The sequence below is a fragment of the Oreochromis niloticus genome, linkage group LG7, assembly GCF_001858045.2.
Source record: "Oreochromis niloticus isolate F11D_XX linkage group LG7, O_niloticus_UMD_NMBU, whole genome shotgun sequence".
NCBI lineage: Eukaryota > Metazoa > Chordata > Actinopteri > Cichliformes > Cichlidae > Oreochromis > Oreochromis niloticus.
In genome coordinates, this window is record NC_031972.2 from 64,157,670 (window position 1) to 64,171,409 (window position 13,740).

The window sequence follows — 13,740 nt, forward strand, 5'->3', positions numbered from 1 at the left end:
TGACTACTTTTACAGAGTCGAGTTTCAGCACAGAGGAAGCCCACACATACACTGCCTCCTGTGGGTAGAAGGTGCTCCTGTGTTTGAGGAGGATGATGATCAAACTGTTGTTGATTTTATAAACAAATACATCACAGCTCAGCTGCCTGATCCACATAAACAACCTGAACTGTACAAGAAAGTAACAGAAGTGCAAAAACACAGTAAGAACCACACAAAGACGTGCTTTAGGAGTTTAAGCTCTGGGTGCCGTTTTGGTTTTCCCAAACCACCCTGCAATGAGACAATGATCACAAGACCCAGTGAGGATGATGAACTGGAGGTAGAAACAGCAAAGAACAAGCTCAGACCACTGAACCAGCTACTGAATGAACCTGAAACTGCTTCCATGAGTTTAGAGCAGCTCTTGGCAAGATGCAAGTTGACGCATGGAGAATATGAGCGATACCTGAATAAAATGAACACAAGGAGTACGATCATACTAAAGCGTGATCCAAAAGACTCTTGGATAAACGGCTATAATCCACATCTGCTTGAAGCCTGGAACAGTAATATCGACATAAGCTTTGTTCTAGATGCTTTTGGCGCTGCAAATTATTTAATGAAATATATATCAAAAAAAGAGGGCGGGCTATCTGAGTACCTGAAAACTGTCATTGAGAACTCCCATAAGGACAGTGTAAATGAGTGCGATGAAATGAGAGCCGTCATGCAGGCATATTCAAAGAAGCGAGAGATCAGTGCACAGGAGTGTGTTGCTCGTGCATGTGGTCTTCACATGAAGCAATGTTCACGTGCTGTAATATTCATACCAACTGATGATAATCCAGTGAAAATGAGTCGTCCCCTGTCAGTTCTGGACAACACAACACCTGAGTCTTCCAATGTTTGGATGACATCTTTGAATGACAAATACAAAGCCAGACCTGAAACTCCAGAGTATGAGGAGATGTGCATGGCAGACTTTGCTGCTACTTGCAGGATTGTCTATGGCCAACAGACAAAAGGTAAAGATGTTTTGCCCCTTCTCAATGAGATGGGATTTGTGCAAAGGCGCAAAAACGATAAGCCTGCTATCATCAGATTTCACCGCTGCTCACAAGAAAAACATCCAGAGCAATATTACGGAAGACTGCTTAAACTGTACCTTCCTCATCGTTCAGACCATGAACTGAAAACACCATCTTTGCCAACCTATCAGGCTTTCTATGGTGCTGGCTGTATACAGCTACCAGGTACTGACCGTCTTGAGTACGTGCAACACACTGTCAAAAGAAACAGAGAAAAATATGAGAAAAACAGTGAGGAGATCGAGAGCGCTGTTGAGGAATATGAGCAGAACAGAGGTATGACTGATGAATGGTGTAATCTGGCACCTGAATCAGATCTCGTAAGGTTGCCACTTGTTGAACAAGAAAGAGAGCGAGACAATGAAAATGAACAGGAAGATGTGCCCGACTACAGTCGTCAGGCTGATGCTTCAACAGAAGTCAGAGCTATCAGGGAACCCCCTGCTATTGATCCCACATTGTTACGTCAGATGTTTCAGAATCTGAATAAGAAGCAAGCCTGCATATTTTATGCAGTTAGAGACTGGTGCATTAAAAGAGTCTGTGCTCTAAATCCAGAGCAGTTTTTCTTTTATATTAATGGTGGTGCTGGAACAGGAAAATCACATCTTATCAAATGCATCTACTCAGAAGCATCTAAGATACTGAGCAAAGTGCCCAGATATGCAGACGACGTTGACATATCAAAACCCACTGTCCTGTTAACTGCTTTCACTGGGACTGCAGCTTTTAACATTTCTGGAACAACACTGCATTCTCTTCTCAAGCTCCCTAGAAGCTTAAAACCTCCCATTCAGGGACTTGGCAATCAGCTGGATGAAGTCAGATCAGAACTTTTGAATGCTGAAATAATCGTCATTGACGAAGTGTCTATGGTGTCAAGACATCTCTTTGCATATGTAGATGCAAGACTCAAACAGATCAAAGGGACTCGGAGACCCTTTGGAGGCATGTCAGTCATTGCTGTTGGAGACTTCTATCAGCTACCCCCAGTGCGACAGTCTAAACCTCTCTGTGTGCACGACCCGTCCGAGATCGACCTGTGGCGGGAGCATTTTCAGATGATCACTCTGACTGAGATTATGCGTCAGAAAGATGATGTTGTCTTTGCTGAGATGCTGAACAGAATCCGTGTGAAAGGAAAGTTGGATGTGCTTTGCGAAGCAGATAGAAATTTGTTGTCACAGGCCATAACTGAACCAGCCCTTTGTCCGACTGATGCGTTGCACATTTTTGCAACTAATAAAGAAGTGGATGCACACAACTCTGCAACACTGGCTCTGCTCCATACTCATATCATTGACATCCATGCAGATGATTATAGAAAAGATCCTAGAACTGGCAGAATGGCACTACAAGACAGACCATTGAAAGGAGGTAAAAACGAGTTACCAGACACACTGAAAGTTGCAGAAGGAGCTCGTGTCATGCTCACCAGAAACATTGACATACAAAATGGTTTGGTTAATGGAGCTTTTGGAATTCTACTTAGAGTAGTTTACTCTGAAAATGACCAACACATCATCAAGCTTGGACTTAAAATGGATAATGAGACATCTGGAAAGAATACCCGCACACCAGCAGACGACATGGTGTACATTGAGAGAGCAGAGGAGAATCTGAAGCAGAAAGGAGTGGTACGAAGACAGTTCCCAGTGAAGCTGGCCTTTGCATGTACAATACATAAGGTACAGGGTATGACAACCACATCAGCTGTTGTCTCTCTTAAGAGCATTTTTGAGCCCGGCATGGCCTACGTAGCTGTCAGTAGAGTGACGTCTCTCAGTGGACTGTATCTTCTTGATATGGAGGAGAAAAAATATTCACCAACCCAGAAATCACTGCAGCACTTGAGAACATGAGACAAGCCAACCTTGATGACATGATGCCTCTTCTACACGTGAGACAAACACTGAGCAGGTCAGAGGTTTTCACCATTGTTCATCATAATACAGAGGGACTGCCAGCTCACACTAATGACATCAAGAGTCACCATGAATTGTGTCTAGCAGATGTTTTGTGCCTAACAGAAACACACCTGCGGGGCTCTTTTGTCGCAGAGTCTCTCCACTTGGAAAATTACAATTTGTTCAAACGCAACAGACACCTGTCCTACACAAACTTTCCCCAGATGGCAAACAGAAGTGGTGGTGGAGTTGCTGTTTATGTGAAAAGTGACATTCAAGTGCATGAAAAACAGTACATCCATAATGTAACTGACCTTGAATTTCTGGCTTTAAAGGTTGAAGCACCAGTCAGTGCTCTGATTGCAGTTGTATACAGACCTCCAGACTACACTCTGAGGCCATTCCTGAAAAACCTGGTAAGCCTATTAGACTCATTAGAGATCATGGACTGTCATCCCATCATAGTGTGTGGGGATTTTAATGAGAATGTTTTATCCAGTGCAAACAAACCAATCATGGAGCTGTTTGAATCTAGGGGATACGCACAGGTCATCACTGCCCCTACCACAGAGAAGAACACACTGCTTGACCTCATTTTCATTTCTCAGCCAGAGCGATGTCTCCATTCTGGAGTTATGAAGACCTACCATAGTTACCATGACCCTGTATACTGTGTATTGTCCTGTGATGATTCGTGATCTAGATCTTTGAGTAAGTAATTTCTATATTTTTGAATGACTTAAGAAAGTAGAGCGGTATTTAAAAGTTGATTTAAGAAAAAACGCCCTGCATTGGAGTATAACGTTTGAATTTTTTACATGAAATACAATTAAATTAATTAAGTAATGATATCATTAAAATATGACAATTTTATGTATTACAGAAAATCTAAAAATCAGTAATCTATGAATGTCAGAAAAATCAAATATACAAGTTTAAAACGAACCGTGCAGGCATATCCTCTCTGCAGCCAGGCTTCAAAATCCTGCCAGGCTGCCCCAGTCTCACTGTGGCTGGGAGGGAGGGAGGGTGGACCAGAGGATTGGCCACACAACAAATAAATGTTCAACAGCTTCTTCATTGTTTCTGAGAGAACAACACAGACTAACGGTTGCTTTTTTTAAAAAAGAAAAAAAGAAAAAGAAAAATCTAATTACAGCAATAATGACAGTTAAGCCAGTTTATCTGTGCCTCTATTTTGAAATACTATTTACAAAAATGTTATTGATTTCAGTTTGTTATAATCTTTAAACTTTTTCAAAAGTATATGATTATATTTTTGGACAAATCTTTCGATGAAACATACATTTTTATGAGCTTTTATCATGTTTCAGCCAGTGCATTTATCAGGGTGGGTCTGGGTCTGGGATGATAAATGCACTGGCTGATAACTGCACATTTCTGGATTTCTGGCCAGAAATGTTTCAGCAGTGTCACATATGTACTTCATATGTTACACTTGCTTTTTGTTACCAGCTGATACCCTACATTTGTATAGACATTGGATGGTGTGAGGCTGGGGAGTTGAGTGGAGTGAGTAGGTGGGAGTTGAATGTGTGTGTGTGTGTGTGTGTGGGGGGGGGGGGGGGGGGGGGGTGCGGTGCGGTGGGAGGTTGTTAGGTATCTTTTCTTTCTTTTTTTTTTGTTAAGAGAGACACAGTTCTGTGTCTTCTCCAAGCTTCACATGTAAAATCCAACAGTGTGAAGCACATAGCAGCCAGAAACTGTAATTCCACAGATCAGAGAGGCTTCATCATCACCATCTTCATCGCCGTACGATCAGAGTGTGAGACTTCACATCTGGAGCACAGGAGACATTCTGTGATAAGTCTTCCTTCTAGCTTGTCCCACAAGCAGTCGGTGAGATTTACTCACAACAAAAAGGGTTAATGACATTATTTTCATGGAAACATGTATTAATTCTTTGTAAAGTGTTTAAATTGTGTTTTCACTTGACCTTAGGAGTGTTAGAGTGTATTTTAATGTCTGTACTCAGGTGTTTCCCTCTGTGATCCATCCCCTTCAGAGCTGAGACACTCAAGACTGAACAGACTGCACAGTTTCTGTGACTGAGCCTCCAAAACACCTTCTTTGAAACCACGCATGATAGAAAGGCTTTATATTTGCAGAAGCACTACTAAAGGTATTCAGTTTATTACAGGATGTGTTTGTTTCTTAGGACCAGCTCTAAGTGCACACTACCTAACATATACACCTTTCTGTTCCTTACAAACCAACTACTCTGGATCATATGGCCAGTTGGCAGGACTGTTGCTGCAGGAAAACATCCCTGGAGATCACCATCATTGTCAGACTGACTGTGCCTCCTCTGTGCAGTGTCAAGATCCTCCCTAAATGAGTGTGTAAGTTCATTATTTTATTCCCTTTGACAAGACAAGTATCACTGATATTTACATTTACAACCACATATGTTCCTGTTTTCTGCTCTTCTTTTAAAGTCCTCAGCTATCCTGCTTCTGTGCTGCTTGCCACACATCAAACACTGGCCGGGTGACAGGGAGGAGCCACTCTGAAATCACTGGACATGATGAGGATCATATGGGACTTTATTTTTTGATAGAAACATTGTGCTCTTTGATTACAGGTTTTAAATGGACAGAATGACTGCCTCTCTCTGATCAACAGGCTAAAGGATTGTTTTCATTGTTAGAGCTCTGTACAATGTATGCTTATTTAATATTTCATCACAGAGCAAACCTTTATTTATTTAACATATTTTAAATTTGTTTTAATGTTGAATTAACTGTGAGGATTGTTTTAAGTGGGCACTCGGAATGTCATATGACCAGAAATGTGGTAACTGGAATTCTACAGTATGTAAAAAAAAAATCTGCTAAGAATGAAACACACACAAAAAACCCCAAGAAAATTCAAATTCATTCCATGTAATCCAATCTAAAACATTTTAAACTGCTGAACAGCAACACAAACAGTGTTAAAAAACAGTGTTAACAGAATGATTATGATGAGTTTGTACCAAAGTTTCAGGTCACATGGCACACCTAGTGTGTAGTGTGGGGTATCAGCTGGTAAGTATAGGTTTTTTCATATTTCTGTCCTTAGAGTTCAGATAGATGAAGCCTTGTGTATAATAATAAGTCATAACCACAACTCAAAGTCAGGGACTAACTAAATTTGGGACTTTGTTTCTGAGCCCAGGTTAAAACACAGTGTTAAAAAGCATTTAGTGGCATGGCTGAACAATGCTGTAAACTAATGATACTTATATATCCATGTTCACAAAAAGGACTAATGTGTTTATTTGATTATTTGTATGTGTTAAACTGTGTCACCACCTTAGGCTTTCATTTGCATTTACTCAGAAATCTCTATACAGTTCTCTTTTACCACTGTGTGGACACTGTTTACATTAAAACATAAAAAAGAATGAGTAATAAAAAGATGTGTAGACAGATCAGTAGATTAAGTAGACCGACAGAAACAGCTGTTCAGCCATGTTCTAAGAAACCAACACAATTTAAAGGTTCAGGATTGTGGTTTTAAAAGATGAATTTTCATGTATTTCATATGTTGCTTATTATTTTCATTTAGTTATTTTTATTTATTCTACTGTGAAGTGTTCAACAAAAAAAGCTACTTTAATTTCAATTTTATTTGTTTATTATTTTGTAATTTGTTCTTTAAGAATGGAGTCTGTGCCAAAAACTAAAGTTGAACAGACACATGACAGGATCAGATTATTAACACCTTAAAACATTCCAAACGTCTCTTTTTAAAATGATTTTTATTCTATTTTGAAAAAAAAAAACATTTGTTGAACTAATTTAAGTCCTTTTCAGAAAGAAGCTGTACAATATGACTTAAGATTTTTATGTTATTTTCTATGAAATACAAAACAAATTGATGTATGTAATACCATTAAACATGATATACACGTGCATATGTCTGAAAAACATTATGCTGTATATTAAAGCTTGTATTTTCTCCAGAATGTTTGTTCATCTGTCCAGCTCAATTCAACAAATTTGTTTTTACATTTATTTATTTTATTTTTTTTATGAATTAGAGATTTATAATACATAATTCCACTCTTTAAGTGATTAGAAGAACATGAACTTTTGTTATTCATTCAGAGGTTTTCTGACTCTAAATTTTCTTTTGTCATTACTCATTTTTTTCTAATTTACATTGTAAACATGCTCAGCTATTTTCCAACTTCTGTATGAAAATTAGCTTTCAAAAGTTCTGCACTTTTGTTTTCAGGTTAAAAATTCTGTATTTTCCAGCTAATTCAGCATTTTTAGCTTAATATTCAGTAATTATTTCATTTCAGTGCATACATTCAGATTCAAGCATTCACACTGCAGTTTCTTCAGAAAATGCACTTTCTAGTTATTATTATTATATATTCCGTACGTTTTTGTGCATCTAACTCCTTCAAAACCGTTCAACTTAGAAAAACCATTCAAACACCGTTAGATTCCTCTTCTTTTGGACATGACTGCTTCTACTTTTCTCATTTATAACATTTATATTTTTAAAATTATTCAACTTTTTTCAACAAAAATTTCCCATGTATTTCAATGGGGAGACCCTTCAAATCCTCCTTCAACTTAGTCCTCTTAAAACTGTATCTACTTTCATATACATTGACGTAGAGCCACCATTCAAACTTTAAAACGAAGACAAGACATTCAACTATTCAACTTGTATTTATCTTTTCAATATCTATTATACTTTTTCTTCAGTTCCAGTTTAAGTGTCATGATGTTTCTTCAGCCGTTTCAGAGTTTATAATGGGTGTGTATGGGACGGAATGTTGGGGCTAGAGTGAGACAGCTCAACTGCTAGAGTGAGAGGAGCAAAAAAATTCATCTTAAAATATTTTTTAAAACTGCTGCTGTGTCCACGGTGTTTGGTCTACAGGTATGATTTTACCCTCAAAACGTAGCCATCGCTGTCCTCTTTCATCCAATGTGTTTACTATTGTACTAGGTGTTATGGTTCTTTCATAAATGTCACCCATGCACAGCCTCCTCCCTCCAACTCCTCCATAGACTCTAATGTTAAAATGGCTCAGAAGGTTCGTTTGAAAACCAGAAGTACAGGCTGTCTTTACACTGTCACCACGTCCATATAATAAACTCCACAAGCATGAAAACTGAGAATTAGGTAGACTGGACATTGCTGTCACTCACGGTGAAAGAATTTTGTCAATAGGACCTGTACTTTTCATTTGGGAGCGATTTGTTTCGACCTGACTTTTCTGTTCATTTTAAGCAGCAAAAGTGAGGTGCATGTCTGTGCGCGTGTGTATGGAGCCAGTGGGTGCAGTCACTATAGCAACCAGGCTCACACCTGCCTGCCTGCCTAACGAGCTCTCTCTCACTCTGCCAAGATTCATCTTAAACACTTCTCTTTCAACTGCTGCTGTGTCCACAGTGTTTGCTCTACAGCCATCATTTTACCCTCAAAACGAAGCCATCGTTGTTCTCTTTCCAACAGCATGTCTTTCAAAGCTCAGAGATGTAAACCTTTAAAAGTGTGTGGATCCAAGTGGAGGGATTACACTTTAGTCATTCAGTGATTCAAAGAATATGAACTTTTAATATTCATTCAGATGTTTTCTGACTCTAAATTTTCTGTTCTCATTTCTTAGGTTTTCCAAATTTTAATTTAAAAACTTTTCAGCTATTTTCCAACTTCTTTTGTGTGAACATCAGCTTTCAAAAGTTCTGCACTTTTGTTTTCAGGTTAAAAACTCTGTATTTTCCAGCTCATTCAACATTTTTATTTTTAACTTAAAATTCAGCAATTAATTCATTTCAGTGCATACATTCAGATTCAAGCATTCACACTGCAGTTTCTTCAGAAAATGCACTTTCTAGTTATTATTATATATTCCGTACGTTTTTGTGCATCTAACTCCTTCAAAACCGTTCAACTTAGAAAAACCATTCAAACACCGTTAGATTCCTCTTCTTTTGGACATGACTGCTTCTACTTTTCTCATTTATAACATTTATATTTTTAAAATTATTCAACTTTTTTCAACAAAAATTTCCCATGTATTTCAATGGGGAGACCCTTCAAATTTTCCTTCAACTTAGTCCTCTTAAAACTGTATCTACTTTCATATACATTGACGTAGAGCCACCATTCAAACTTTAAAACGAAGACAAGACATTCAACTATTCAACTTGTATTTATCTTTTCAATATCTATTATACTTTTTCTTCAGTTCCAGTTTAAGTTTCATGATGTTTTTTCAGCCGTTTCAGAGTTTATAATGGGTGTGTATGGGACGGAATGTTGGGGCTAGAGTGAGACAGCTCAACTGCTAGAGTGAGAGGAGCAAAAAAATTCATCTTAAAATATTTTTTAAAACTGCTGCTGTGTCCACGGTGTTTGGTCTACAGGTATGATTTTACCCTCAAAACGTAGCCATCGCTGTCCTCTTTCATCCAATGTGTTTACTATTGTACTAGGTGTTATGGTTCTTTCATAAATGTCACCCATGCACAGCCTCCTCCCTCCAACTCCTCCATAGACTCTAATGTTAAAATGGCTCAGAAGGTTCGTTTGAAAACCAGAAGTACAGGCTGTCTTTACACTGTCACCACGTCCATATAATAAACTCCACAAGCATGAAAACTGAGAATTAGGTAGACTGGACATTGCTGTCGCTCACGGTGAAAGAATTTTGTCAATAGGACCTGTACTTTTCATTTGGGAGCGATTTGTTTCGACCTGACTTTTCTGTTCATTTTAAGCAGCAAAAGTGAGGTGCATGTCTGTGCGCGTGTGTATGGAGCCAGTGGGTGCAGTCACTATAGCAACCAGGCTCACACCTGCCTGCCTGCCTAACGAGCTCTCTCTCACTCTGCCAAGATTCATCTTAAACACTTCTCTTTCAACTGCTGCTGTGTCCACAGTGTTTGCTCTACAGCCATCATTTTACCCTCAAAACGAAGCCATCGTTGTTCTCTTTCCAACAGCATGTCTTTCAAAGCTCAGAGATGTAAACCTTTAAAAGTGTGTGGATCCAAGTGGAGGGATTACACTTTAGTCATTCAGTGATTCAAAGAATATGAACTTTTAATATTCATTCAGATGTTTTCTGACTCTAAATTTTCTGTTCTCATTTCTTAGGTTTTCCAAATTTTAATTTAAAAACTTTTCAGCTATTTTCCAACTTCTTTTGTGTGAACATCAGCTTTCAAAAGTTCTGCACTTTTGTTTTCAGGTTAAAAACTCTGTATTTTCCAGCTCATTCAACATTTTTATTTTTAACTTAAAATTCAGCAATTAATTCATTTCAGTGCATACATTCAGATTCAAGCATTCACACTGCAGTTTCTTCAGAAAATGCACTTTCTAGTTATTATTATTATTTTTCATTGAAATGAATTGCCTTTTTGAGGGCTTTAACATGCTCAAAAACGCATGAAATTTTGCACACATGCCAGGTCTGGTGAAAAACTTTGTATTTTAATAGTTTTACATATGAGCACTGGGAAATGGCTCTGTAGCGCCACCTATGCCTTGTTAAATGCAGCCCTACGTACACATCGTTTGAGCTACATGTATGAAATCTGGCACACATGTGTATCATGCCAAGACGAACAAAAAAGTCAGTGGGCCCACTGACGCAAACCCAACAGGAAGTCCGCAATTTAGAGGTGAAGGTGACATTTTGGCTCTAATTTTGCCATTTCCATGCCTCGAACTTTTTCGAACTCCTCCTTGGGATTTGGTCGTATAAGCTTCATCTTTGGTCAGTGTCAACTACACACCTGGGCCATGTTAAATTGCGGAGCTTTTGAGTTTTCGCGATACGGTGAGGCCGTGGCGCCATGGCGAATTTCGATGACTCGCCATGAAAATCTTATTGCCTCTCATTCTGTCATACATGGTCCGACGTGGACCAAAGAGCACACATATGATAAGGCTCCACCCCTGAACATATTTCAACTGCCATATTTGACATGAGGGACAGCGCCACCTAGTGGCTACAGGAAATGTCATGTTTTACTCTTTGGTGTACAGTATAGTGATGGGTGACATCTGCAGCCTCAAATTTCTCCAGGAAAGCCTTAAGCAGTTTGTCTTGGCCTATAGTGAAAACTGTGAGTTTTCGCGAAAGGGTGTGACCCCAGCAGCATGGCGAACATTGATGTCTCGCCATGAAGAAACAAATTAGTATAACTCAATGAAATCCAGTCTGATATGGACCAAACTTTAAAGGCATGATGTCAGACCCGCCCTGAACAGATTGATGTGCCCATTGTCAGGAATACCTAGAGCGCCACCTAGTGGGAACAGGAAATGTCATGTCTTATATTTTGTTGCACTGATTTTCACGGGTTCATCGTGGCCACTTCAAAAGCGATGAATATCACCATCAGTCCCTCATGATGCTTCAGTGAGAAAATTGTGACTTTAAACTGAACAGCGCACCCTGGTGGCAACGTGGTTCACCATGAACAATGAAGTGGCTTTTGAGGGGCTTGGAAAGTGTAAAATGTCTTGAAATTTGGCACACACCTCCAATGTGATGAGCGGTTTCTTTTTATGTGACCATTTTCATTGAATAGCGCAAAATGGCTCCACAGCGCCCCCTACAAAATTTCAAAACAACAGCCCCTGCTCTGTGTTTTATGTATGAGTCTGAAACCTGGTAAGCTTATGGAGGATATCAAGATGTACAAAAAAGTCTCTTGGAGCAATATCCCAAATCCAACAGGAAGTCAGCCATTTTAAAATTAATGTGTAATTTTGGCGACAATTTCCCTTCTTTTCAGGCACCGTACTTTGACGAACTCCTCCAAGGGATTTCATCATATTGCCGCGATCTCCAGTGTGTGGAATCTAAAGACCTTTGTGATGTTAAATTGCGAAGCTTTTTACGTTCAGGGAAACGGGGTGGTCATGGCGGCACGTGGAGTTTCAATCACTCGCCAAAAAGCAGTAATCTGCTGTCCTTCAAAAACACAATGTCCAATCTCTCCCAAAGTTTGCAGGCGTTATGAGACTCGAGCTCGGAAATGTTTGTTATGCCATTTGTCAGTAATGGTTACAGCGCCACCTAGTGGGACGACTATAATAATGGTTGAATTAGATGAAATGTTAGCTGGTGGTTAAATGCATGAATTCCATCAATGTGACATCAAATCGGACGCACTGGTTTTAGGTGTTGGGCTTGGCTCGACGTGCTGGGGTGCGAGGGCCCTCATATCGCTGCTTGCAGCTTTAATTATTATTATTATTATTTCGGCAAATGAATTGTCTTTTTGAGGGCCTAAACATGCTCAAAAACTCATGAAATTTTGCACACGCATCAGGCCTGGTGAAAATTTACATATTTTAATATCCTCAGACATCTCCAGGGAAAATTGCCTCAGTAGCGCCACCTAGAAAAATGAAAAACGCGAGCCCCCGGTGTGGGTATGACCTACATGTAAGAAAGTCGGTACACATATCTAATGTTAGGAGACGCACAAAAAGTCTATTATGGTCATGTCCTAAACCCAAGAGGAAGTGCGCCATTTTGGTTTGAAAGTCACATTTTGGCTCTGACTTTACCATTTCCATGCCTTGTACTTTTGTGAACTCCTCCTTGGGGTTTAATCATACAAACTTCATATTTGGTCAGTCTCGATTACACACCTGGGCCATGTTAAATTGCGGAGCTTTTGAGTTTTCGGGATACGGTGAGGACGTGGCGACACGGTGAATTTCGATGACTCGCCATGAAAATCTTATTGCCTCTCATTCTGTCATACATTGTCCGATCTGGACCAAAGAACACACATATGATAAGGCTCCACCCCTGAACAAATTTCAACTGCCATATTTGACATCAGGGACAGCGCCACCTAGTGGGAACAGGAAATGTCATGTTTTACACTTTGGGGTACAGTATTGTGATGGGTGACATCTACAGCCTCAAATTTAGCCAGGAAAGCCTTAAGGAGTTGGTCTTGGGTTACAGTGAAAACTGTGAGTTTTCACGAAAGGGTGTGACCCCAGCAGCATGGCGAATATTGATGTCTCGCCATGAAGAAACAAATTAGTATAACTCAAAGAAATCCAGACTGATGAGTACGAGACTTTACAGGCATGATGTCAGACCCGCCCTGAACAGATTGATATGCCCATTGTCAGGAATAAGCAGAACGCCACCTAGTGGGAACAGGAAATGTCATGTCTTTCACTTTGATATACCATACTGATTTTCACAGGTTCATCATGGCCACCTCAAACATCAGTCCCTCATGATGCTTCAGTGAGAAAATTGTGGGTTTAAAGTGAACGGCGCACCCTGGTGGCAACGCGGTTAACCATGAAAAATGACCTTGCTTTTGAGGGGCTTGGAAAGTTTAAAAAGTCTTGAAATTTGGCGCACACCTCCAATGTGACGTAAGCTTTCTTGTTATGTGATCATTTTCATTGAATAGCGCAAAATGGCTTCACAGCGCCCCCTACAAAATTTCAAAACATCAGCCCCTGCTCTGTGTTTTATCTATGAGTCTGAAACCTGGTAAGCTTATAGAAGATATCAAGATGTACAAAAAAGTCTCTTGGAGCAATATCCCAAATCCAACAGGAAGTCAGCCATTTTAAAATTAATGTGTAATTTTGGCGACATTTTCCCCTCTTTTCAGGCACCGTACTTTGACAAACTCCTCCAAGGGATTTCATCAGATTGACACGATCTCCAGTGCGTGGAATCTAAAGGCCTTTGTGATGTTAAATTGCGAAGCTTTTTACGTTCAGGG

The 13,740-nt window shown here is 39.6% G+C and overlaps 1 protein-coding gene across 1 annotated transcript; it reads left to right on the forward strand.

Moving 5' to 3' along the window:
* The first annotated feature begins 835 nt into the window (after positions 1–835).
* Positions 836–6,226, forward strand: LOC109203001 (ATP-dependent DNA helicase PIF1). The gene is made up of 5 exons (XM_025908471.1): positions 836–3,688; positions 4,678–4,837; positions 4,974–5,120; positions 5,237–5,340; positions 5,437–6,226. The coding sequence occupies exon 1, from the start codon at positions 836–838 to the stop codon at positions 2,930–2,932; it is 2,097 nt and encodes a 698-aa protein (XP_025764256.1). The 3' UTR covers positions 2,933–3,688; positions 4,678–4,837; positions 4,974–5,120; positions 5,237–5,340; positions 5,437–6,226.
* Positions 6,227–13,740: the final 7,514 nt, after the last annotated feature.

Excerpts from the sequence above, each read along its gene's own strand:
- LOC109203001 (XM_025908471.1), top strand. The coding sequence starts at position 836 with ATGAGTCGTCCCCTGTCAGTTCTGGACAACACAACACCTGAGTCTTCC.